The sequence below is a fragment of the Heterocephalus glaber genome, unplaced genomic scaffold (genome assembly GCF_053883595.1).
Source record: "Heterocephalus glaber isolate CG9 unplaced genomic scaffold, H.glaber_assembly_v1.0 deba00001687, whole genome shotgun sequence".
Classification (NCBI taxonomy): Eukaryota; Metazoa; Chordata; class Mammalia; order Rodentia; family Bathyergidae; genus Heterocephalus; species Heterocephalus glaber.
The window spans coordinates 22,048,841-22,075,496 of record NW_028258412.1 but is presented as its reverse complement, the minus strand read 5'-3'; the positions used below and the strand labels follow the sequence as shown (position 1 = coordinate 22,075,496).

General features: G+C 55.6%; 1 protein-coding gene across 1 annotated transcript; it reads right to left on the bottom strand.

Annotated features, from left to right (window-relative positions):
- Positions 1 to 994: 994 nt before the first annotated feature.
- Bcl7a (BAF chromatin remodeling complex subunit BCL7A) lies at positions 995 to 25,364 on the bottom strand. The gene is made up of 6 exons (XM_004843880.3): positions 25,086 to 25,364; positions 19,425 to 19,506; positions 15,760 to 15,856; positions 10,534 to 10,701; positions 4,419 to 4,537; positions 995 to 3,586 (listed from the first exon to the last, which is right to left on the bottom strand). Exons 1-6 carry the CDS (start codon positions 25,175 to 25,177, stop codon positions 3,515 to 3,517), a joined length of 630 nt encoding a protein of 209 aa, XP_004843937.1. The 5' UTR covers positions 25,178 to 25,364; the 3' UTR covers positions 995 to 3,514.
- Between the last annotated feature and the right edge of the window lie 1,292 nt (positions 25,365 to 26,656).

Here is a 26,656-nt window from a genome sequence, read left to right as displayed (position 1 = left end):
TAAAGTTTTTTCCCCCATTAAGCAAACAAGGAAGGCTCCAGTGATTTGTGTTTCGTCCAGCCGAACTTTCCATATCAGGAGGTGAGTTAGCTGAGGGACCAACTCTGGTAAAAAACCCTGGAGCATATGAGGCGCCTTGGGTGGGAGGAGAGGCAGCAAGATGGGAGGGGCCAGCTTGTGTCTCCAGGTCGGGCCTGGCCTGACTTGGCCACGTCCACCTCCCTGCAGCTCCCGGGGGCTTCCCCGGGCTGGAAGAGGAAGTGAGAGCTGCTAAGTGAGGAAGTCAAGACTGGGAGGAGCATCAGGGAGGGGGAGGAAAGGGCCTGGAGAAGGTTCTGGATCCAGCTGGACCCTCAGTGCCAAGATGGCCACCTCCAGGTCAAGATAGGGTTGCAGCAACTCAGTCCCTGAGTTGTCCCAAATCCAGGAAGCCAGACCTGGAGGTGTGGTGTCAGGTGTGGCTGTTTTCTATTTTTTATGTTTTGAGGTGCTGGGAATTGAACCCAGGGCCCTACCACAGAGCTGTCCCAGGACTAGGTGTGGCTTTCAGATTGGGGCTCTGCCTGGCCACACAAGCTGGACAAGGGCCATTGCTGCTGCTTCCTCATCTGCACAGAAGACCAAAAACACCTGCCCACAAAAAGGAGTACCTGGGGCTTGCCTGGCACCCAGCTGGTGCTTTGTGACAACAGGTATGCTCACCTCCCTGTGCAGTCAGGGCCAGGCTGTCCTCACCATGCATCGGATTTCACTCTTTAATGTGACAAAACCATAGTGTAGCCTGGCACGGTGGCCCACACCTGTAATCCCAACACTTTGGGAGGCTGAGGAAGGAGGATTTCAAGTTTGAGCCCAGCCTGGGCAACTTAGTGACTTAGCATGACCCTGTCTCAAAATAAACCATAAAAATGGGCTGGGGATGTAGCTCACAGCGAAAGCCCTGGCTTGCATCCCCAGTACCGCAAAAATGAAAACCAGAAAAAAAAGCACCGTGTACTCATGATTTGAATTTTATTTTCTGAAATGGAACCATTGTACATTGTACAAACCATATCTACTGATGGAATAAATAAGTGAAAAATTATACTGCTGTACAACACACCAAAAAAAATTGTAAGAGGAAAAACAATTAAGTAACGGTGAAGAGAAGGTCTTTATCCCTCTAAGCAGGTCCTTGGCGCTAAGGAACATTCCGGACGTGACACCGGCTGACGATGGCGGTCACCACCCTAGAAGCGGTCGCCAGCCTTCGTTCGGTCGGTGCCAGCACTCTGGAATGTGGAGCCGCAGCCTCCCCGCCTTGAGTCTCGGGGATTGAGTTTGCCCTGGGAGCCCTTTAGGCCATGGGGCCTGGTGTCCCCGAGGATCCCACCCTGGCGAAGCCAGGTCTTGGGTTCCAGTGGGGACAGGGCGAGGGTGCGGGTGGCTGGAAGGAAGCACATTGGATTTCTGCAGTCTCACCGATCCGTGTGGAAGGCGTCCGGCCGGTGGGGCGAGCAGGGCTGCCGGTGCTTTGCCTGGCCTGGCCATGGCTGTGGCGGGGCCCTTGGGTCCTCACCACTGGCCCATTCCTACCTACAGGCACTTCAGAGAGAAACGAAGGGCAGCCTGGGACTGCGGACCTCATCACCTTCAACCCCCGCGTCAGCTCCCCTCGCCTGTCCGGAGAGGTGCAGGGGCCCCTGGCTGGCCCGCTGGCCCCGTGGATTCGTGTATGGGACTCTCCGTCAGCTGTCACCTCTCATTTCCCTAGAGAAATAAATATCCCAATTCGTCTTGCCCCAAAATGGTTTGCTGCAAAGTGTCACCCTAGCTTCAAGAGATCTGGAGGTCAACCTCCGAGAGTCTCGAGATGGCTTTCGAGGTCCCACATCCGGTCACAGCTGTGACAAGACCCAGGTCTCAATTCTCAGCAGAACTGGCCCCCTGAGGGCAGGATGGAGAAGTACGAGGATTTTTTTTTTAAGACAGAAACCTTTCAGCATTGCTAACTTCAACATTAAGATTTTCAGTTTGTTTGTTTTTTTCCCTTATTTCAGGAGACATTTTGCATGAGGTATTTGAAATTCAGGAACATTTCTGATTCTTCTTGAAGTGCAGGAAATAGATAGGCTCCCTTTTTAAAAAAAAAATAGGAGCTTCGCCCTCAGAAACTCTTAGAAAATGGGATCTGCCAGACACTTCCCACGGTGGTCGGAGAAAGACCCCCACATCGAAGGTGGTACCTGAATATGCACCAATTTAGCCCCAAAACAAAATGAAAACAAAACAACAAAACCCGCAGCCCCCACCCCCAGTAACACACAACTCAAAGGGAGCCAGAACTCCAGTGCAGTAAAGAAAGCTTAGGAAAAGGTTTAAGGTCCGAGGAGTCCGGAGAGTCGTTAGAGCAAACCAGGCCCTGGAACTGACAGTGAGGCATTTGTCTCCATCGTCTCCATGGAGACAGGACGCTGCCGGCCGCAGTGGGGTGGGGCCAAGGGGCCGCTTCTGCGGGGCGCTCCTTCCTGGAGGATGTGCAAATCTTCCCAAGTCCTGGGTGCCTTTGCCTGGCCTTTAAGGCCCAATCCTCAAGGCCTGCTCCCTGCTGAGACCGAGGGCTTGTCCTGGGAATGAGCCCCAACTTGTCGCTCTGAGAGTCAGTACCGTGTGCGACCACGTCCATGGGGAAGGGGACCTGGGGGCCGCAGGGCCAGAGACTTGAATCCAGCGACGTCCCAGGAGGGTTCAGCACCAGCTTGGCCCACCGCCTGCTTCCGGCCTCCCCAGCCCTGACAATGCCTCAGGAAGCATCGTCCAGGGGTCCAGCAGACAGCAGAGGACGGAGGTGGTGGCGACAGCGGGAACAGAGGTGCAGAAGTGCCAGAAACATCCAAGGGCTTTGTGAGTCCTAGAAACACACTCCCAAGGCCCGGGCAGGTAAGGGCGCAGTGCTGAGCAGGAGGCCAAGCTGGGCTCAGGGCACCTCACTCCCCATAGCTCTATCCTGCGGCTCAAAGCAAAGTGGTCCTGGGGTGGGGAGGAGGGAGAGGGTCAGGTGGCAGCCGCCCAAGAGGGCACTTTGCAAAGGGAGAGCAAAACAACCAGGAGACATGCCAGAGGTCACCTCAAGGGCACAAGGCACAGAAAAAGAAAGCGGAAGGAATCGTGAAACAGTGAAAAGCCCCAACAGGAAGCGGCACCTGATGGGCACCACACTCCCATAGCTCATATCGTGAGACAGAGGGGACACAGCAGCAACACAAATGTCATCTTGGCTCCCAGGACAGTGTGCAGACTCCTAAGCGGTCGCTCGCCTCCCCAAGGACAGTTGCTTCAAGGTTCGAGGTCTCGCTTCGCAGCAGAGGTCTTCAGTGTCTGAGAAGTCACGCCGGGCCAGGTGTCCTTGGATTCGACTTGGTAAACCGGAAACTGTGTGGTCTGTCCGCACCCAAGGGCACCACTGGGCCGCGAGGTTCAGGACGCAGCCTGCAGTGCCCCTGCCAGGACACAGGGCCGGAGACCAAGCCGGCGCCTACATCTCCTCGGGGTTCTGCTGCGAGGCCTCCAGCTTCAGCTTCTTGGAGGGCGGCCCTCCTTCCAGGTCCTGGGGAGGAGGAAGGGGAGAGATGCAGTTCTTGAGCCCAGAGAGTGGCTCAGGCAGAAGTCAGGACGCAGGGAGGGCAACCATGCCCTACTCTAGGCTCTGCCTCCCTAAGATCAATCTAAAGGCTTACAGCGAGCAACGTGAGCTCTCCTCCAATCCTCCCCGAGGCCCAGGGCAGGCCCGCACCTCATCAGACAGCTGAAGCCTAGCTCCAAAGAGGCGGTGCTGGGGTTTGAACCCAGGTCGCCTCAGGGACGTCAGCTGTCACCACAGCCCAAATGTGCATTGCCGGATCCGGGCCAGGTTCTGATGCTTGGTTACAACCCAGAGAGGGCCTCGGGCAGGCTCGGCTGCAGGCTCAACTGCAGACTCTAAGCCTGGCTTGGGCTCTGGGTTTCTGAGGTCTTGTCTCCCAGCCCCGATGGACATGGGCTGGGGTCACTGGGGCAGCCAATGCCATCGTGGGCTCTAAACCACACAGGAGGAAGCTGGGGCCTCCTCCTCCATCCTAGAGATTCCCTGGGAGCAGGGACATGTTTCCCACCCATCGGGATGGCACCAGTGCCTGGGACGGAGCCTCATGGACATCACAAGACACCCTTCTTCCATCCTTTCCTTCCTCCCTTCCTTGTTTCCAGTACTGGGGCTTGAACTCAGGGTCTCACACTGAGCTACATCCCAGCCCCTTTTACATGTTGGGGACAGGGTCTCAGGAAGTTGCTAACTTGCCCAGGCTGGCCCTGGACTCCTGATCCTCCTGCCTCAGCCCCCCGGGGCACTGGGAGTACAGGCAGTTACAGGCCCAACAACACCTGGGCCTGGTGCCAGGTACCTGAGAGGTTGTGGACGACTCGGTGGTCAGCCCCGACTCTGCAGACGGCTGCCGCTCCACTTTCTCCGAACTGTTTGAGTTTTCCATCGACGACTGTGAGTTCTGCTCATCAGCAGCATCTGAGAGAAAGAGCAAGATGACAGAAGCTGTTTTCAGACATGTGACATACATGACAGGCCAGAGCAGATGGGCCCAGTTCTAAAAATACCCAGAACCCGGTAGTTTTGTGGCTGTGTACTTCAGAGCTGGATGGGCTGGGGCCTGCGAAAACTCTTGTTTATTTGTAATGAGGTCGTTTTGGGCGGCTGCAGGTCCCAGCCTCCTCCCACACCTAGGAGCTGCCCGGGCGCGGCACGGCTGATGCTGCAGCTCCCGGCGCCCCCTGGTGGCCACGCACCCCACGACCGCGGCAGTGGCTCCCTCTCCCGCAGGGCGGCCGGCGGAGGAGGCTGTGTCTCCTCCTGGCCATCGTCAGAGGAGCGCAGCCTCTGTAAACGTTTCTTTTCATGATGACTGTTTCTCCCAAGGACCGAGAAATGACTGATCAGTGCAGGAAACAGAAAATACGGGAGAAAAAAGTTACAATCATCATCTCACAGGACCCGGCCAACATGTGAGGAGGCAGCCTCCCCTCCTGCCCGGCCCCACGCGGACCAACTTCCGGTCTCCCGAGATGGCCACAGCGTCCCAACACACAGTCACTCAGACCCAGCGCATCTGGCTCTCGGCTTATTTCTCCGGCTCAGCCTCCAAGTCACCCGGGCCTGGGTTCCGAGGGCAGCAGGGAGGTGTGGGCTGATGGGATCTGGCGCGGCTGTGGTCTCCCTGGCGCTTCTGGGACTCAGGGGGGCTGACACCAAGACCCCACCTGGGCCTGCACCACGCCTCGCAGGGCCCCACCCTGGTGTTAAAGAGCTCCCTACAATGACACTAACCAGCGCCCTGAGCGGCCTTGCTGCTGTCACATGGAGAGGTCGGGGTCTACCCTTGCCAGGGCAGGGCTCACCTGCCACCCCATGCATAAGGGACACAGGGTCTGGGGACAGAGCTGGGCTGGGATACGGCCCCCACTGCCCGAACAAGATAGCCTCCCTGTCCAGTGGCCCTGAGGAGCCAGAGGATGAGATAAAAAGACCCAGGCTGGGCCGCGGATTTAGCGCAATGGCACCATGCCTGCCTCACAAGTGCAAGGTCCTGAGTTCGAACCCCAGTACTGGAAAAAAAAAAAGACCCAGGCTTCGAACTAACCCTGGCAGGAATAACTGGGGGATGATCTGGTGCAGAGAATCAAACTTAAAGCCTGCAATTCTTTTGATATTTTTAGTAGTCTTACCCTTTTTTTTGGTACCGGGAATCAAACTCGGGACCTTGTGCTTGAAAGGCAGGCCCTGGAACCACTGAGCTAAATCCCCGGCCCCTGGCTTACCTTTAAATCCAAGTTAATGGCAGTTTCTCAAAAAGATAGACACAGGGTTGGGGATTTAGCTCAGTGGTTTTGCCGCCTGCTGCGCAAGTGCAAGGACCTGAGTTCGATCCCTGGTCCCAAAAAAAACAAAAACAAAAGCAAAAAAAGGATAGACACAGGAATAGCATATGACCCAGCAATTTTACTCCTACGGGCAGACCCCAAAGAACAGAAAACAGATTCTGTTTGGGGGGTGGGGTACTGGGGATTGAACCCGGGACCTTTGTACTGAGCTACATCCCTGGCCCTTTTAAATTTTTTATTTTGAGACAGTGTCTCACTAAGTTATCCAGGCTGAGCTCTAACTTCTCATCCTCCTGCCTCACTGTCCCAGAGTGCTGAGATTATGGCATGTACCACCATGCCCAGCCCACAAGCATATTCTTGAACACTAACATCCATAGCTCAAAGGTGGAAAGAGCCCAAATGTAAATGGATGGGTGGATAAACAGATCTGTCCACACCTTGGAACATCCTTCAGTCATAAGAAGGAACCAAGCATAAGGGGTGTTAGAGCACAGATAAACGCTAAGAACATGTTAGGATGGGGTGGAGGTGCACTCATAATTCCAGCTACAAAGAGGTGGAGGTAGGAAAAAGATAGATAGAAAATTCAAGGCCAGCCTGAGCAACTTAGAAAGACCTTGTCTCAAAATAAAGAGGGCTGGGGCCGGGGATTTAGCTCAATGGTTTTGCCACCTGCTGCTCAAGTGCAAGGACCCGAGTTCGATCCCTGGTCCCAAAAATAAATAAATAAATAAATAAATAAATAAATAAAGAGGGCTGGGAACCCAGCTCTGTGAAGAGCACTTGCTCAACAGGTGCAGGCTCTGGGTTCAATCCCAGCCCTGTAAACAAACAGAAACCACCATGATGTGGTGTAAGGGACATCAGACACAATGGCCCACGTATCGCATGATGTCACTTAATGAAACACCCCACGGGTAAATCCACAGGGGCAGAAAGCACCCTGGTGGCTGCTGAGGAATGGGGGAGGGAGAAGTAGGAGTGACTACGCCAGTGTATAGTTTCTTCAGGAGTTGCGAAAATATTTAGGAAGTAGATAGAAGTGGTGGCTCCACAACAATGCGAATGTACTAAACCCCACTGAATTGCTGTTCACTTAAAAATGGTTAATTTCAAAGCCAGGCGTGGTTGCACACACCTGTGATCCCAGCACTCAGGCAGCTGAGGCGGGCAGATCCCCATGTGTTCGAGGTCAGCCTGGGCTACATAGTGAGACCCTGTCTCAAATAAACAAACAAAGGTTAATTTCAGCTTGACATGGTACACACATTCTAGGAGGCTGAAGCAAGATCATGAATTTGAGACCAGCCTGGGCAACTTAGTGATTTAGATCTGTTTCTCCAGTAGTGTGAGCATGTGTGTGTGCGTGTGAACACACACACACACACACACGCTAGCTTATTTTTTTATTTTCATTTTTTTTTCCTTTAGTTTTGTGATTCAGTCTCACTAAGTAGTACAGGCTGGCCTTGAACTCACTCCTGCTGTAGCGCAGGCTGGTCTGGATCTCTGTGATTCTCCTGCCTCCCATGTGCTGGGATTATAGGTATGCACCATCACTTCCAATTTAACATACAGATTAATTCAAAAATTTTTTCATGCTGAGGATCAAACTCAGGGCCTCATGCATACCAAGCTAGAGATCTACTGAGTTATACCCCCAGCCCCCAAATAGTTAATTTTATGTAAAATTAAGGGAAAAAACACATTAAGTTTTATTCTCTAACATACTTGCTTTAACCAAAGCATTTGAAATGTTTGTTGACCTAAAATGTCTGCCGTATCTGTGGCTTCTGCTGTGGCCACATCTCCCTCCGAGTCCCGTGGACGAGGGGGAGGCTGGGCTCGGGCACAGGCGGAGGTGCTGGGCAGTCCCTGCACTGTCCCTGTGTAGTGGGAACCAGCCCGGCCCAGGTGAGGCCCCCTCAGGCCTCAGGGCGGGCGCCCAGTTCTCAGAGGGAGCTGGCGCTGGAACTCACCCAGGGGAAATTATTTTCCTCGGGCCTAAATTTAGTCAGGGTGCCTGGACATGATGTCACTCCCCAAACTCGCTGGCAGTAAACAAGTTCAGAGCAAGGTCAACAGCTGGTGGCCGACCCTGGAGGACCGGCGCCCGGACCTGGGAAGGTCACACAGCCCGTCCACGCCCTCACTGTGACACGGGGCGTGGGCCCGGGGCAGCCCTAGAGGAGCCCCGAGGAGTTCCCGGCAGGGCCTATAGAGCTTCTGACGGTGGGGGTGTCGGGTACAGGTACCTGGTGTGGAGGTGACAGAAGCATTTCGGGGACATCTAACGCCCACGTTGCTGCAGCTGCCCTCCGAGTAAAGCGCAGAGCCAAACACGGGAGAAAGAAGCCGGGCAAGGTCACACCTGCTGCAGTGGCCCCAAACTGTCACCAACAGAGGTGGACAAGTGGCCCTTCCTCGGCCCTAGCACTAAGCTGCCGGGCTCCTGTCTTCTTCGCAGCTTGACGGGGGAGGAAACGTATTCCTGGGAGGGGCGTCGGCCCCACCCTCGCACTCAGCCCGTAAACAGCAGCCTGGACTGGACCAGGGCCTTGTTGTCGCAGCCCCTGGGCCTCCTATAGCAAAGGCACCAACCACAGGCCTGGGGTGCCGCAGCCGGGGCCACGGGGTATGAGAGAGGAGGTGCCCACCACACACGGCAAGAGGCGACAGCAAAGCCACCAGGACACTCAGCTCGGAACCAGCTCCCAGGACACGGCACTCCCCGGAGACACATCTGGTGCCGAAAGCTGGGGGACAGAGCTGCTGACATCGGTGCATAGCGTCCTGAGTGCTGTTCTAGGTCCTAGACGGCACAGGACAGTGCCCAGCAAGGAGCTGCCGCACCCCAGCGGTCACCAGTGCTGAGGCCCAGCAGCTCGGCTCCAGCAGTCCCCCCACTCCCCCAACCCACTCCCAAGGACACCCAGCAGGACGCACATGCACTTCAGTCCTGTGAGCGTCTGTCCCCAGAGCGGGGCCAGTACTGGGGCCGTGGGCGTGGAGGCGAGTGCTCCACCGTGGAGCTGCAGCCTGGCTCTGCCCAGGCTTTACTTGCAGGGACCAGGGCCTGGTCCCAGGCACACACACTGGTTGAAGGGCAAAGCGATGCATGGACCAGAGTTCCCTCAGCAATGCACGCAGGACAAAAGGTGGCTGGGCCTGGAGCTCAGTGCCAGAGTGCTGGCCTGGCATGCACAAGGCTCTGGGTTCCATCCCCAGCACCACACACACAGAAGCTCATGCCAGGTGTGGTGGCCCATACCTATAACCCCAGCACTGCAGGCTGAGGCAGGAGGACTGCCATGAGTTCAAGGCCAGCCTGGGCTACACAGTGAGATCCTGTCTCAAAAAACAAAGCAAAAAACAAAAACAAAAAATGGGAAGGACATAAACGAGCATGGGACAGGGATCTAAGTGCAGGGCGAGCAGCAGGAAGAGAATGGGACCAACCCCAGCCTGGTGAGGAATACCCTGCACAGTGACTGAGAGGTGGCAATGGTTGTTGGGGATTTGTTTTGGCTGCTCAGGAAGGGAGGCCACGGAGACCCACAGTCCTGGGCATACTTGCACTGAGACCGGGTGCTGCCCCATAGGTCCCCTCCGTCCCTGCATCCAGGTCCGACCACACGCCAGCCCCCCATGGGCCAACAGCAGACCTCCGACCAGGGCGGCCTGCGAGACTTCCGGCCTGTGACCCGGACTTCCGGCTGGCCCCGCCTCCTGCTCTCTCTCAAGCCGCTCCATTTAGTTCTGCTCCTTCCCGCATCTTTGCACCCCGCAAGCCCTTGGCAGCAGCAGCGGCTCCACCTCCAGCGCAGGAGGTCTTCCTGCCTCTGCTTACAGTGTCTACCGGGCGGTGACCCCTGGTCCCTAAGGGGACCAACCACATTTCTGGCCTCATCCTGTCCCCCAGGGCTGTGTTGCCTGCACCCCCTTGTGATGCATTCACTTGGACTCTCGCAGTCCACAGCAGGCCAGGGGCGGCTGTTCTCGGCTTTGGGTGCAACAGTGGGTATTGGGCTCACGTAAAGCAAAGTCCCTGTTTTATAGAGAGTCGCATCCTAGTGTGTGGGTAGGAAATGTCCTGAGGTTTATGACCTACTTCCCAGTGGTCCCAGAAAAACATATTTACCGACAAAGCAAAACCAAAAACAAACAAGAGCAAAGAAGAGTCTCCCTCCCAAAAAACCCCCAATAATTGCTGAATTTAGCTGGTAGACATACGAGAGCATATCATGGTATTCTTTCAATTACTTTATTGATTTATTCAGGTACTGGGGATTGAACTGAGGGCCTTAGCACTGAATTACATCCCCAGCACTTTTATATTTTTATGTTTTTTGAGATGGAGTCTCACCAACTCCCTAAATTGCCCTGGCTGAGTTTGAATTTGTGATCCTCCTGCCTCAGCCTCCCAAGTGCTGGGATTACAGGTGTGCACCACCACCCCCGGCTCTCATTAACCTTTCTTGCTCTGTAATTCTCTCCACACTTAGCTTCCAAATACAAGATTGGCTCGTTTTTAAGGGCCCCAGGAGAATGTGTCCAGGTGTCCCCCCTCTGGGGCTGGCACACGCAGGGCCTCAAGTCCCCATCCCCGCCTGGACCCCGTACCTTCGGCCCCTGGGTGCTCCTTGCCATCTGCCTGCGCCTCGTCTGCCTTGGCCTCACTGCCGTCGCTGGGCAGGGCCCCACTGGGCTCCGGGGCCGGGCTGCAGTTGCTGCTGTTCTCCTGCTTGATGGGGGAGGCGTCTGCTATGGAGCTCTGGTTGCTGTTGTCATCTGCATGGACAGAAGCACAGGATGATACCGCAGTTGCTGGGTCAGGGGCAGCTCCACGTCCTGCGCCTCAACACCCACAGGCCGGGCCCCAGGGAAGGCGGGCCGCTCCCCAGCTAGAGCTGGCAGGTGGCACATGGAACACCCTCGGGTGACCCCAGCACAGGGGAGGCTGAGGCAGGAGGATTGCCTCAATTGCAAGGCCAGCCTGGGCTACATAGAGAGATCATGCCTCAGAAAACAAAGATAAGGAACTAAGAGACCATAGCACTACAAAGTCTGGAAATCACTTGGCTTCTGCAGACGGCGCCAAATGTAACAGATTCTGGGACAACCAGGGAGTGTGAAACGGGTCTGCTGGGACGTGGGTTACGTGTTTTGGAAGTGGTACTGGTACGGACAGGAAGAGTCACGGGCTGAACTGCATGGGTCGACACCACCAGGAGGAAGGTTTTCGTGCCTCGATTTCCACATAGGCTGCAGACAACCAACTGTCAAAGCTCCCAACTTCACACTCGGAGCAGTGTTTTTTAATGTAAATTATACGTCGACTAAAAATTTAACACATTTTAAAAAATGCAGGCAGCAAAGGGACTGGTACAGATAAAAACCAGGGTGGGGGCTCTGGAGGCCTCAATACGCATCCATTTAGCTATAAATGTCTCTAGTTTCTCATTCTGTATGGCTGAGTAGTACTCCATTTTATAAAAAAACCACATCTTCTTTATCCAGTTTCCAGTCGATGGGCACTTGGGCTGCTTCCAACCTTTAGCTGTTACAAACTGTGGCACTATAAACATAGGTGCACATATATGGCTGTGGTATGATTCTTTTAATTCTTTGAGGAAGATACCCAGTAGGGGAATAGCTGGGTCAAATGGGACCTGTAGTCCTAGTTCTCTGAGTTATCTCCATATTGATTTCCACAGTGGTTGCACCAGTCTGCACTCCCACCAGCAATGAAGAAGGGTTCCTTTCTCCCCACACCCCTGCCAGCATTTGTTATTGGTTGATTTCTTGATAGCAGCCATTCTTTCTGGGGTTAGGTGGAATCTCAGTGTTATTTTCATCTGCATCTCTCGAATGACCCGTGATGTTGAGCATTTTTTCATTTATTTATTTGCTGTTTTTACTTCTTTGTCTGAGAAATGTCTGTTCATTTCAGATGCCCATTTTTGAATTGGGTCTTTGAATTTGGGGGGTCTGATTTTTTTCAGTTCTTTATATATTCTCGATAGTAGACCTTTGTCTGAGGTACAGCTGCTAAAAATTTCTTCCCACCTTGTAGGTTGTCTCTTAGCTCTGTTGGTAGTTTCTCTTGCAGTGCAGAAGCTTTTTAATACGATGAGATCCCAGTTGTTGATTCTTTGTGCTAGCTCCCGTGCTACTGAAGATTTGTTTATAAAGTCTTTTCCTATGCCAATGTCAAGAGTTCTACCTAACTTATCTTCCAGCAAGTTTAGTGTTTCTATCTTAATATTTAGATCTTTAATCCACTTTGATCTTAGTTTAGTGCATGGTGATAGGTATGGGTCTAGTTTTAATCTTTGGCAGGTGAAATCCAGTTTTTCCAACACCACTTATTAAATAGGCTATCTTTCCCTCCAATGAGGGTGGTTGGCTCCTTTGTCAAAGATGAGGTGGCTGAGTATGTCTGAAGTTGTTTCTGCATCTTCTAATCTATTCCACTGATCTTCGGGTCTGTTTCTTTGCCAGTACCATGCTGTTTTTTCCACAGTAGCTTTGTAGTATAGTTTCAAGTTGGGGATTGTGATACCCCCCCCAGCCATGTCTCTGTTGCCTAGAATTGCTTTTGCTATTCTAGGTCTCTTCTGCTTCAAAATGAATTTTTGGATTGTTTTCTCTAGTTCTGTGAAGTATATTGTTGGAATGTCAATCAGCATTGTGTTAAATCTATACAGTAGTTTTAGGAGTATGGCCATTTTCACTATATTGGTTCTTCCTACCCAGGAACAAGGGATATCTTTCCATTTTCTTAAATCCTCTTCCATCTCCTTCTTCAAAATGGTGTAGTTTTCAGTGTAGAGGTCTTTTGCTTCCTTTGTTAGGTTGATTCCTAGATATTTCATTTTTTTAGATGCCATTGTAAAAGGAATTATTTCCTGAATTTCTCTCTCAATGGGTCTGCTATTTGCATATAAGAATGCTATTGTTTTTTGAGTGTTGACCTTGTATCCAGCTATGCTACTGAATCTGTCAATTAGGTCTAGAAGACTTTTGACTGAGTTTTTTGGATCTTCTATGTAAAGTATCATATCGTCAGCAAATAATGACAGTTTCACTTCTTCCTTTCCTATCTTTATTCCTTTTATTTCTTTCTCTTTTCTAATTGCTATGGCTAATGTTTCCAGAACAATATTGAACAGGAGGAGCTGAGGTTTTACTATATTGCCCGGGCTGGCATTCAACACCTGAGCTCAAGCAATCTTCCTGCCTCAGCCTCCCGAGCAGCTGGGTCTACAGGCACCTCGTCACCTCATTTAATCTTCCCAACAACCTCCAGGGTGGGTGCTGTCACCACCTCCACTTTACAGAGGGGTAAACTGAAGCTCGAGAGGCAGAGCCCCTCGCTCAGAGCCGTGCTAACTCGTGACCAGCCAGCCTCGGAGCTCGGACGGTGGCTGCTGGCCCCGTTCGCTCCCACCCCATCTGGAGATGAAGGAGCCCAGCGCATGGGGCCCAAGGGTGACACCTGAAAGCCCAACTCCTCTGGAGGCAGAAGCAGGCAGCTCTCCAGTTGAAGCCCATCCTGGGCCAACATAGCAAGACCTGCTCTGAAAACAAAAATCTGCAGAAAGGGCTGAGGATGCAGCTCAGGGGAAGAGCACTTGCCCGGTGGGTGTGAGGCCCCAGGTTCAATTAGGAGATTGCAAAAAATGAAACAAAACAACCACAAAAAAACTGCACAGGGCAAACACCAAGTCCCCTCCATGTCCCAAACCCTCAGGAACACAGCCTGGCCCAGGGAGGGAGGCGTGGCCCTGGGATCCAGTTGTTGGTTCATCCGGGCATCTCTGCTTTCCTGGGGCACTGGCCCAGGCCACAGCCCAGATTCTGCCTCTCAAGGGGCTGAATGCCAGCGCTCACCCCTGAAGTCATGAACTTTCCACCCGGGGGCATTACTTTGCCTCTTTCTGCCTCAGTTTCCCCATCTGTACAATGGGATTGAGACCAGATGCAAACAGGAGACAGCTTGGAATGGGCTCAGTGTGTTCCTGGCATGGGGTGATGGCTTCATAAACCGGAGCTATGGATGCACCAGAGTTTAGGGGATTATCTCCCTTAATTCCACAATGACTTTATCAAGTGGGCCTTGCCACCTGCGTTTTGCAGATTAAAACAAAAAAGATCCAAAGGCTAGAGGTTAAATTACCAGCCGAGGATCACTCAGCCAAGAGAGGTTCCCCGGAGAGTTCAGGAGGTGGCATGGGGGGCCTGGACCCCTGCTCTCAAACACCCTGTCTGGGTTCTCTCAGGCAACGCCGGGGCTAGGAAATGAATCCTGGCCACAGTGGTGTGGGCAGCTGGGAGCCGTGTGTGTGTGTGTGTGTGTGTGTGTGTGTGTGTGTGTGGTTTTTGAGCTATGTACCCCAGGATGGCCTTGAACTCATGGCGATCCTCCTGCCTCAGCCTTCTGAGTGCTAGGATTACAGGTATGTGCCACCATGCCTGGTTTTTACAGTTTGGATCTTAAATGTCCTCTCAAATTAATGTCACATGTTAAAGGCTAAGTCCAGGCATACATTTTGGGGAAGCGGTGAGCACTTTTAAAGAGCAGGGCCTGGTGGAGGCCTCTAGGCCATTGTGGGGCCCTGATGGCAACTGGATGGCTCTGGCCCTTTCCTCCTCCTTTCTGCTTTTCTGCATCCTGGCCAAGTGCTAAGTGGCGCTCCCCCAGTGCCAAGCCACCTCGCCCCAACCCAGGGACTGAAGCCTCTGAAATTGTGAGCCAAAATCAACCTTTCCATTTTTTAAGTTCATTGTCTTAGGGATTTTGTTACAGGAGCAGAAAGCTGACAGGCACCAAAGCTAACACAGGTTGGGCATTGTAGCACACACCAACATTTAATCCCAGTGCTTGGGAAGATTGAGTTTGAGGCCAGCCTGGGCTATGGTAGCACACGCCTATAATCTTAGCACTCTGGGAGGCTGAGGCAGAAAGATTGAAAGTTCAAGTCCTGCCTGGGGATCTTAGCAGTACCTGCCTCAAATAACTAATTAACTAAATAAATAAATAAATGGGCTGGGAACATTGCTCAATGCAAAGGCCCTGGGTTCAATCCCCAGTACTGACAGAAAAAAAAAAGCTAACAGTTTTATACAGACGTCAGTTTGAATTTCTGTGGAGCTTCTCCTTGTAGGGAGGGGACAGAGGCAGCCTGCTGGGCATGGCCCAGAGGGCTCTGGTGTGGGGTTTGCAAACACTGCATGGAGCCAAGCTCTGAGCTTCCTCAGGAACAGCGAGGTAAAAAGAGAAGCGATCACCAGGAAATGGCCGAGTCTCACCTCTGCCCGGCTCTGCCAGCGGGGACCCAGGTCGTACGTAACTCGGCAGTTCGGAGAGAAGGCGGGCTTGGCGGGAGGGCAGTGCCCATGGCTCTGCAGTGGCCGTTCAGTCAGCATCTGTGTGCCCCAGCACCAAAGTGAAATGGGAACCGCAGCCACCTGCACTGCAAGTCGGGCCGGACCGGGCGGGACAAAGAACGTGTGCCTCAGAATTCTCCTGGCCACACGGGGCTGCCAGGAACATGTCCTGCGAGGTTTGTCACCGGGTGAGGACAGGATTGTTTGTTTTTGAGACACCTCTCACTACGTAGCCCAGGCTGGCCTTGAACTCACAGGGATCCTCCTGTCTCAGCCTCCCTCATGCACCCCCATGACTGGCTCCAAGTCTCTCTGCTCTGTCTCTGGCTCCCTGGAAGGCTCCTGGCCTGGCGCTGGGGAAGAAGCCCTGCCCTCCTCCTCAGCGAGGCACGGAGGCCCCGGCCGCCCAGCCCGCGCAGCCCGGAATGCGAACCAACCTGCCAGGAGGGCGCTCACCGTGCATGTCCATCATCCCCGGGGAGGAGCTGTTCTCCGGCGTGGTCACCTCTGAGCCACACTTCTCATCCTTGCCCTTCTTTTTATTCTTGTTTTTCTGGAGGGGAAATGGAGTAGAAACCAAATCACTAAGGTGTGTGCGACGCGCACGCCCTGGTGGGGGAGTGGAGGCTCCACCATGTCAGTGCCCAGGAGGTGGCCGCCATGTGGGGGGCAACACCCCAGAAGTCCCGGCTGGGGGGGCCTCCTCCTCCAGGCAGCAGCCAGGAGTGGTCAAGGCACTGTCGCTAGAGCAAGTGGAAGATGAGCCAGGTGGACGAGACGGAGGTCGCTCACTTCCAGGGGCGCTATGTAATTCAGGACGGCCTGACAGCAATCCTCCTGCCTCAGCCTCCCAAGTGCTGGGATTACAGGTGGGCAGGCCCATACCTGGCCTATTTTTTCTTTTTTAAAGTGCTGGGGATGGAAGCCAGGGCCTTGCACATACTTGGCAAGTGCTCTGCCACTGAATGACACCAGACCTCGTTTTCATCATAGGAATAGAATTGTGCTGAAAATCATATGGCTTTGTCCCTAGGAAAGAGACTCTCAACAGATTAGGATGTTTCTTCAGCGTAATACAAAGAAACTAATTAACTAATATAATCTGCCAAAAATATTAACACGTAGCCAGGTGTGGTGGGGCATGCCCGTAAATTTCAGGAATCTGGGAGGCTGAGGCAGGAGGATCGAAAATTTGAGCCCAGCCTGTGCAATTTTGTGAGACTCTGTCTCAAAATAAAAAGGGCTGGAGATGTAGCTGGGTGTGAAGGCCCTGGGTTCAATTCCTAGAACCCCAAACACAAAAAATTTCAGTATCTCCAAGATGTATAAAAAAGGTGCAAACTGTGACACGGGAGGAACGTGCTGGGATTCGCACGCATGTCTGTCAGCACGGCTGCCTCTGCAAGGACAAACGAACTGGGCCGCCTGCTGCCTCCAGGGAAGAGGACTCAGGTGGGGAGGGTCAGGGATGAGAGCAGATTCCTAACAAGATCTGCAGTAAGAGGCGGACGCTGAGAGAGGAGTAGAGCAGACACGCGGCACACACCGAGGCACAGTGGAGTTGGCGGGTGCGGGTGCAGGGCGGCCAGTCAGGGACCGACAGCGACAGGCCAGAGCTTTCTTCTCTCCTTTTATTTTTTGTTGCAGTACTGGGGATTGAACCCCGGGCCTTGCACACACTAAGCAAGCGCTCTACAACTGAGCTATATTTGAGCAATATTCTAGTCCATTTCAAATTTTATTTGAGACAAGGTCTTGCTAAGTTGCCCAGGCTTCCTGCCTCAGCTTCCTCAGTAGTTGGGATTACAGGCGTGTGCCATCACCCCAGATTGTTTGCTTGCTTCCTTACTTTTTAAAATTATAATTATTAGTTAGGTGTGGTGGTGCACACCTGTAATCCCAGCACTTGGGAGGCTGAGGCAAGAAGATTGCAGCAAATCCGAAATGAGTTCAAGGCCAGCCTGACCTGTACAGGGAGATCCTGTCCCCCTCCCAACATTTATAATTATTGACATAAATTAACTGAACAATAGAATGAGTTTGTTTGCATTTTGTTTTAGGGGAGATAAAAATGTTCCAGATAGCGGTGATGGTTGTACAATTACGGATACACTAACACTGAATCATATACCTTGAAAGAGTGACTTTTGAAGTAGACATGATGCTGCATGTCTATAATCCCAGCTCTCTGGGAGGCTGAGGCAGGAGGATTGCAAGTTCAAACCTAGGTTGGGCAACTGAGCAATTTAGTGACACCCAGTTTCAAAGTAAAAAATAAAAAGGGCTGGGAATATAGTTTAGTGCAAAGGCCCTGGGTTCAATCCCTACTGCCCCAGAAAAGAGTAAATTCTGGGCTTGGATAGAAGGCTAGCTTTGCATTCCTGTGGTCCTGGGTTCAATCCCCAAAACTGAGAAATTTAAAAAAGAAGAAAAATGAGCCAGGGATTTAGCTCAGCGGTGTCGCCGCCTGCCTCACAAGGGCAAGGTCTTGAGTTCGACCCCTGGTACCAAAAAAAAAAAGAAAAACGAATTTCATGATATGTGAAAAGACAAAATAAAAAGAAGGCTGGGGTTGTACCTCAATGACAGGGTACCCTGGGCTCAATACCCAGTGCCAAAACAAAACAAAGTGTTTGAAACCAAAGGACCATAACTGCTCTTAAAGTGACATGTGAATTTTGAAACACGTCTTACTTGTTTAAAAAAACAAAAATTTCAGTTCTAAAGTAAAAACAAAAAATAGTGTAACCATACAGAAATTGGGCATTTTGTCCTTGGTTTTATTTTTTTGTTTGTTGTTTTGAGACAGGGTCTCGCTATGTAGTTCAGGCTGCCCTTGAACTCGCTGCTATCCTCCTGCCTCAGCCTTCCGAGCGCTGGGAACACAGGCGTTCTGTACCATGCCCAGCTTACAAGTGGGTATTTTTAAAAACCATATGAAGCCATCCCTCCACACTCCAGGCTCCTGGTCCCGAGCTGCAGAGACTCTGACTCAGCTGCGGGGATTTTAACAAAATGCTCAGCAGGGCTGGGAACCCTGCCCTCAAGGGCAAGAGGGTTCCACACGCTGGGTGCAGGGACACGAAGGGAGCTGGTGTTTCTGGGGTACGGTGCTAGGGCCACTGGGCACTCCACAAACTGGCTCACCACCCCACTGCACAGAAAGACGAGGCCGTGTACCTCCCCAGGGACACAGAGGAACAAGCCCGGGCCCTGGCCACTCCCGGAGCCCCACCAGGCCAGCAGGGACAGCACCTGGGTCCCGCGCCCAGCACCAGCCCTGCCTGGCAAGCTGTGACCAGGGGTCATCTGGGGTCTCAGGGAGGGAGGCTCGGCCCTGCGTCCCGAGAAAGCTGGGCACGCAGTGTCTGCCAGGCCCAGGTCCCTGGAGGCTGTCTGTCTGAGCCACCTTCCGGGAGGGGAGGCAGGAGGAAAGGCCCAGGCAGAGGCCCCAGTTGGATTCTTGGACAGGAGAGCGGCTGACCCGGGTCCTGGGCAGTGACACCCTGGCAACAGGAAGCTGGGCCCTGGCAGCAGCTGTGCCACGGGCCCTGGGGACCAGCACTGCCCCTGTGGCTCCCCCTGGTGGTCGCAGTCAGTGTGCCCCAGGCACCCTGCACCCCACTTTCTCCCTCCTGGGGCCACTGTTGCCACCAGAAGGCTGTCCTGGTGGGTGCTTTAGTGACAGGCAGACCTGAACTTGACTCTCAGCTCTGACACTCGCTGTGTGGCTCTGGGGAAGTGGCCTCCCCTCTCTGAGCCTATGTCCTCAAACATCAACACGGAAGGCTCCACAGGAAAAGCACATGACAGGACACCTGACCCATGGGCACAGCTGGCAGACCGCCCGGTGCTCAGGCATGTGCCACAGCCGAGAGGATGGGCAGCTGTCTTTGGGTGCCGTGGTGCCAGGGCCCTGGGGAGGGGCAGCCCTGTACTGAAGGGCGTCCCCAGGGCCCTGGCCCAGAAGACACAGCTCGAAGGGACACTGCGTCCTTCTCTGAGGGCCACTCTGGACTGTGCAGGGGGTGGGGACGCAGGTGTGGAGCCCCCCAGGTGGTGCTGAGGGCAGGTGATAGCCCTCTCCGCAGCCCCGCCCCGGACCAGAACTGCAAACTCACGTCGTCCACTTTCGGCTCCGTCACCGGGACCCACTTGTAGATTCGGAGGGATGTGTCGCCAACCGTGACCCACTTCTTCTCCCTGCGGAGGTCAGAGGAGCCAGGAGCAGGGTCAGCACCTGCAGCCTGCTCACCCCAGGAGGCACAGGGCCTCCTCCCCAGGGCAGCAGAGCCAGACCCTGTGGGGGGCCCTGCACCCCACCTTTGGGACTCCTGCAGGATGGCGTCCAGGCCCCGCCGGGAAGGAGTGGGCAACTGGCTTCCTGAGGCGCAGGACGCACCTCGCCGCAGAGGGCCGCCACATTCCAGGTGATGGCTGCGGCCGCCCAGCCTACCCAGACTGGGGCACAGGCTCGGGGAGCCCTGGAGGCGAGGCTGGGGTCCTGCACCCCAAGGTCACCCAGGACCCACCAGCGGCCCAGCGGGGAACCTGGCGGATTCAGAGGACCCCAGTGGGACGTCACAGCCAGACACACACTTGGCCCAGGAGGCAGAGCTGCCAGGGGCCCCCAGCCTCTTCAGTGACAACAGCCCCCTGGGACCAAGAACTGGCAGTGGCCCGAGGACCCCAGCTGCCTGACGCTTTCACATCTGGGCTGGACACCAAAGCCCAGGTCTCACGCACACCAGGCAAGTGCTCTACCACTGAGCTGCACCCCAGCCCTTGTGCATTTTATTTCATTTTGAGAGAGGGTCCTGTGATCCCCCGCCTCGGCCTCCTACCCAGCTGGGATCACAGGCCTGCATCACTGAGCCTGGCTGCTCCACACTCATTTTGGCCTCTGCACCCAAGCTGCCCTTGGCTCTCCCCTTGTGCGTGCACGGCCTTCACGCACTACTGGACACACCGCAGGGGCTTCTGGGCCAACCAGAACCACAGACGCCCCACCCCACACCCTGCTCACTCAGGCCCACACCCACCCTGCCCTCGGGGCAAGGGACTGGCTCTGCCCTGGCCCCAGTGCCATTGCCAGCGTGCTGAGCACCAGACAGCTGCTCTGGTCTCCCCATAACCTGTGCAGTAGGAAATACCACTGTCCCCACTTGACAGATAAAGAAACTGAGGCACAGAGTGGGCACTGGGCTGCTTTGTGGAGCAGTTGTCAGGCCCCTACCCCGTCCCCCTTTCTTTCTTTTTTTTGAGTCAGTCTTACTATGTAGTCCAGGCTGGCCTGGAACTTGCAGTGATCCTCCTGCCTCAGCCTCCCAAGGGCTGAGATTTCAGGCCCACCTTCCGCTCTCTTGTCACCTGTGAACACTGTAAGTCCATTCTGAGGAGCAGTGTGAGTGACAGAGCCTGTGCAAATGCCCAAGGCCGCCCACCAGCCTCCTCGACCTGGGCCCAGCAAACTGACACAGGAGCGGTTTGAATGAAGGGACCTGTATCACACGGGATGCCCTTCAGGCCAGAAGGCATGCAGGCGGCAATGAGCCAAGACACGAATGCTGGAGCTGCTGTCCTCCCTGAGGGGTTCCAGGCCTCAGGTCATGAGCTCTAGGCTCCAGAGGTCCCAGCTGGACGCCCCTCTGCTGAGCCACCCCGGATGAGCAGCTCTAGCTGTGGCCATTGAGGAGCTTGGGGCAGAGGCGGAGCATTCAGAACACGGCCTGGGGGAGGGCTGAGGCAGGAGGTTTGTAAGTTTGAGCCCAGCCTGGGCAACTTCAAAAGACTATGTCTCAAAATTAAAAGATAAGAACGGGCTGGAGGGCTGGGGATTTAGCTCAGTGGTTCCACTTCCTGCCTCACAATCGGAAGGACCCGAGTTCAATCCCTGGTGCCAAAAAAAGGCGGGGGGGGGAGGCTGGGGATGTAGCTTGGTGCAAAGGCCAGGGTTCCAACCCCCGTGCAGTTGAGGTCTCTCACGATGGGCTCGAAGCCATCTGCCCAGAACGCCAGGCCCCAGGCTGCCATCACTTTACAGTGGCCACCCGGCAAGTTTGCTTTGCCCTGCGTGGTACTACTTTTAAAAATGTGAATCAACTGTGAAACTCAAAAAAAAAAAAAAATACCCAAAAACAAAACAAAACAAAAAAAACCCCAGGCTCTATAAAAAAAAAATCCAGATTTCCAGCTATCTTGAAAACATGCTTCAAGGAGCTGGGGATTTAGCTCAGTGGTTCCACTGCCTGCCTTGCAAGCTTAAGGTCCAGAGTTCAATCTCTGGTACCAAAAAAAAAAAAAAAACCAAACCAAAACAACAACAACAAAACGTGCTTTGAGCCATGTGTTCTGAAGCGACAGTCTGCTTCAGACACTCCCACATCCCCCGTCCCCAACACTGGTAGGCACTGGGCCTGGATTCTCCCCTACACTGGGTGTGCTCTGAGCCCTCCCTGGTTCGATGGGCCCTGGTCACCAACATGGCTGCAGGGCCTCTTTCTTCCCATCAGACTTGGCTCCTGGGACAGAAGCAGGAAGTGAGGTCCCCCAGATACAGGATATGCTCCCAAACATTCCTCCCCAGCACGGGCTCCTTTAGAAATGACGAGGACCCATGCTGGATGCTCCAAGCCCACAGCCAAACAGACCATCTTGGGGTCACCCACTGCCTGGGTGACCCTGCTGCCTGCACAGAGTGTTCCAGGACCCTCAATTGGCATTTGCGCCCAGAGCTGGTCCCTGAGGTGGCAGGAGGCTGGGCCTATCGCTGGCTTCATCCTAACTAGAGCCACCTCATCTGCAGGTACCTTGCAGGAAAGGACCTGTGACAAACCCCCAGAGGTTGCAAAGCGGGGTCCCTGGGATCAAACCTCCACCTCTGTCTCCACCAGTGCCACCCCTACTGCTCCTTGTCCTCTTACCCGGGCCCAGACTCTGGCCCATTCTCCCTGAGAAGGACCCACCACTCTGTTTCCCTCAGCCACTCTCTGACCACCTACCCAGCCTGTTCCCCGGGATGCTTGACCGAGAGGAGACAGGAGGCCGACGGCAGGGACCAGCAGGGACCCCACAGGCAGCGCTGGCAGAGGGGGTGTTCAGGGTCCCTGGGGCTCAGAAGAAACACCCCCCCAGCTTATGGCAGTGGGGACACCTGACACCCTGGTGCTCCTCTGCGTGAAACACAGCTGCCTGGTGCACACGGGCACCACAGGGAGTGGGCGGCTTCCTGGTATAAATCTGTCCCCAGCATGCTGTGGGATAGCACTTTTACACTAAGAAAGCTTTTCTTTTTTGGTGGGGATTGAACCCAGGGCCTTGTGGGTGCTAAGCATTTGTTCTACCTCTACCACTGAGCTACTCTCAGCAGTAACATTTTAGTTTTTCTCCCTTCTTCTCTCTCTCTTTTTTTGAGACAGGGTCTCACTATGTAGCCCAGGCTGGTCTCGAAGTCTCCTGCCTCATCCTCCTGAGTGTTGGAATTACAGGCATGCACCACCATGCCTGGCTAGTAACATTTATTTTTAAAAACTATTTTGCTGTTTATCTGAAATACAAATTTAACTGAGTGTTGTGTATTTTTATTTGTTAAATCTGGCAACCGCACATCCCAGACCTTGAGGAAATGGATGGCTGGTGGTCATAGTTAATAAACAACCCTGACCCATTCCAAAAGCACAGCAAGGACCTGATTAGCCTCTGTTGGGCTGGAGAAACCCGGGCACTAACCCCAAGCTTTCTGCCTATAAGGGGCAAAAAAAAAAAAAAAAAAAGGCAAAGCCAAGTTTCCAAAGTCCCCTTCACAATGAGAACAATATGTTCCAGCACCTGTGATTGGGTATGACTTTCTTGTCCCTAACAACCAGGTTAGAGAAGTGAGCGCTGTGGGGCCCAAGGTCACAGTGGATGCCCAACCCAGAGGTCCCAAGCCTGAGGTCTGCAGGACATGACAGCCTGTTTCCCAAGCGCAGGGACAGGCATGGCTGCATCCCCCTCCCCGGCCCCAGGCCTGGGAGGCAGCATTTGGCCAGACTGAAAGCCGACTCTGCTCTGGGGCGGGCCAGTGGGGAGCACCAGCCCCTCCATCTGCCCTCTTTGCAGAGCAGCTGGTGGCCCTGGGTACAGCTGTCACAGCACAGGAGGCTGGGCTGGGCTGGAACCTGGGGCAGGAAGCCCTGCCGCACCTCCAGGAGCAGAAATAGAAAGGCAGCTTCCCAGGGGCCGTCCCACCCTACAAGCCAGGGACAGACACAAGGGATCCTGCCTGCCCCGACCCCAGGTCTTTCTTCTCACGGGGGCTGAGACCACCCCAACCTTCCCCGGGGAGTCACTCGGGCGAGGCAGGGATGTCGGGCTGTTTTTCTGCGCGTGTTTCGGCCTGCAGCTGTTTCTGCCATTTTTAAATGGCTCCAGTTGGCCATTGGGGCGCCCTGGGCAGCCAGGGAGCCCCCTGCAGCACCCAGGACTTGGATCTCAACTTTGGAAAGCCTCCTCCTCTCAGGGTTGTGAAAATTCTTTGTCCCGTTGGAGCCAAACCCTGCCCACGGCCGGGCATCCGGCCATCCCAGCGGCCCTTTCCATAGGAGGCCCGGGAGCACGTGGACTTTATTGATTTTCCTCTCGCCTTTTTTGTTGGGTTTGACTCTGAGAAAGGACAGCTAACTTGTGACACCGCCAGGACAGACGGGAGGCTCGCCCCCCACGGTTTGCAGAGAGCCAGGCACTCAAGAAATGACACCCCCAAATACAAACAGAGCCTGTCGCAGGCCTGGCCGGTATGGAGGCTTTAAATAAAGGGTCAGAACGAGCCCGCGGGCGCTGACACTCGGGGACACCGTCGCGGCTACTCCTCTCCCTCCCAGACCCTAGTGAAGCCGTGGGGAAAAAAAAAAATTATAAAGTTGAAATCAGAGAGCGGGGAGTTTTGAGCAGGTCCGACCCAGCCGGGAGATCAGCTCGCGCCCCGGTCCTGGCCCTGGGGCCGCTTCAGAGTGAGACTCCCACCAAGGGCGGGGCACCGTCCCAGCCCACGTCTCCGCGGTGAGGCCACGCCGGGCGCGATCACTCGCGCGCCTGGAGACCGTGCGCGGCCCACCCGGATCTCCGGGAGCCCCCAGTGCCGAGAACAAAAACAAGGGCTCTGCGCGCAAAACAACCGCGGCTCCGCTAAGGGCGGCAGACGCGAGCCAGGACCCGCTCGTGACCCCAGGACCAGCCGCCCCGCGCCCCCGGCCGCCCGGGCGGGACGTGGGTGCCCCGCGCCGCCCCCATCCTCCCGGCCGCGAGCTCTGGCTCCGGGCAGCCCAAAGCGCTAAATTTAAACGGCGGGCGCTCGGCAAACTACTCAGACTCGGGGGCTCCGGGCCGGGGCGCGGGGCGCGGGGGCCGGGGGCACGGGCCCCGCGCGGGGCCGCACAATGGAGCTCGCGCTCTGCCCGCCGCCACAGCCGGCACGGCGGCCCCGGCGCGCGGGAAGCCGCTTTCATGTGACTCGCACGACACGAAATGGCTTCTGGGGCCGGCCCGACCCCCTCCCGCGCTGCTCGCCGCGCCCCCCGCCGGCCCGCGGCCCCCGCCGCTGCCCCCGCCGCGCCAGGTGGGCGATAGCGCGAGCGCCACCTGGGCAGCGCCGCGGCCCCCGCCCGGCGCAGGTGACCCTGCTCACGCCGCCCCCGCCTTCGCCAACTCCGGGCCCAGGCGGCCCGCGGCGCTGCGCCCCGGCTCGGGCTCGGGCTCGGGCTCCGGGGTCCCGGCGATCGCAGCCGGCGCGGGCGCGCGCTCACCATTTGCGCACTTTCTCGATCGCCGCCATGACCCGCTTGATATCATCTTTGGCGCGGCTCCTGGTCTCGGCTCGAACCGACCTGCCCGACATGGTTCCGGCGCCGACAGGGGCTGGGGAGCGCGCCCGCCGGGTCCTGCTCGCGCTCCGAGCCGGCCACACTCGCGCCCGCTCGCTCTCTCGACACGCGCACACGCGCACTCACACACACACTCGCGCGCGCGCGCGCACACACACACACACACACACACACACACACAAAGCCTGTGCGCCGCGGGGCCCAGTGCGCACGCGCCGGGCGCCAGCTGCACCAGGCGGGGAGCAGCGCCGCCGCGGTCTCGGGCTGTGCGGCCTCCGGGCGCCGCCGGCTCCCCAACCCCAGCCCAGCCCCGGGGGGCAGCCGCATCCTGACCCCCAGGTCCGGAGGACCGCCAGATCCCCACCCCTGTACGCGACCATCCGGAGCACGCGGATGGGGGCTCCCTGGGAGCCAAGGCCGCAGGTGCCGTGGGCACCCTGGGGACCGCGGGTGGCCACCCAGGGGCGCATTCCTAGGGACCCGGCCCAGCGACCTGCGCCCCGCCCGGGTCGGTGCGATGATGCAAGTTTGCTGTGGGCTCTGCACTTGGCGGAGTTGGCGGACGCGGGGGCTCCCAAGGGAGGTGGCGCGCGCCTCGGATGCTCCGCTGCCCCCCCACCACCACCACCACCGGGGGACAGGCGCCTGCCAGGACTTCGCTGCCTCACGCCCCCGGCTTTTTGCAAAAGTAGAGTCGTAGGAAAGGCGGCTGGGCTCGAGCCCCGTGATGACGGGCAGTGTCACAGGACGCTTCCTTCTCCCCTAGTTCAGGGCAGGAGCCGCAGGGAACCTTGACCGGCTCCACATGGGAGACCAGGTTGAGGCCAGGTGCTGCCCCTGCGCAGAACACCCTGCAGGTGACAAGGGCTGGAGCGACTCACGAGGGGGCTTCTGAGGGTCCCTCTCGCCCCCTCGGCCTCAGGACAAAAGGCCTGTGAGGGCAGCTACAAGGGTCAGGATAACCAGGTGCCACAGCCGAGCACAGCTACAGCCCCACAGACCTGACCGTGGCCAATGCCTGCCCAGTGGATGCCGGGAAAAGAGAGCCCGCCAGGCTGCAGCTGAACTCGCCTTACACTAGGCATTGCAGTGGGGACAGCGGGCAAGGTCAAGGCTGCTGCTGTGTGCAGAACCCAGCAGGTTCTCCTGGGGGTTCCGGGTTTTGGGAAGCAGGGGATGGATAAAAAGTTACTGGGGAAATGTAGTGAAAGAGTTCAGGCCTTTTCCTCTCTTGAAATGCAAGTTCCTAATGTGAAAAATGAAATAAGAAAAAATGCTGGGGATAGTGGCTCCTGCCTATAATCCCAGCACTCTGGAGGCTGAGGCAGGAGGATCGCCATAAATTCAAGGACAGCCTGGGCTACATACCAAGACCTTGTATCAAAACAAAGAAAATAAGAGGAACTACCTCAACGGACCTGGTGATGCATGCCTGTAATCTCAGCAGTCTGTAAGCCTGAGGCAGGAGAATCTCAAATTCTACCCAGCCTAGG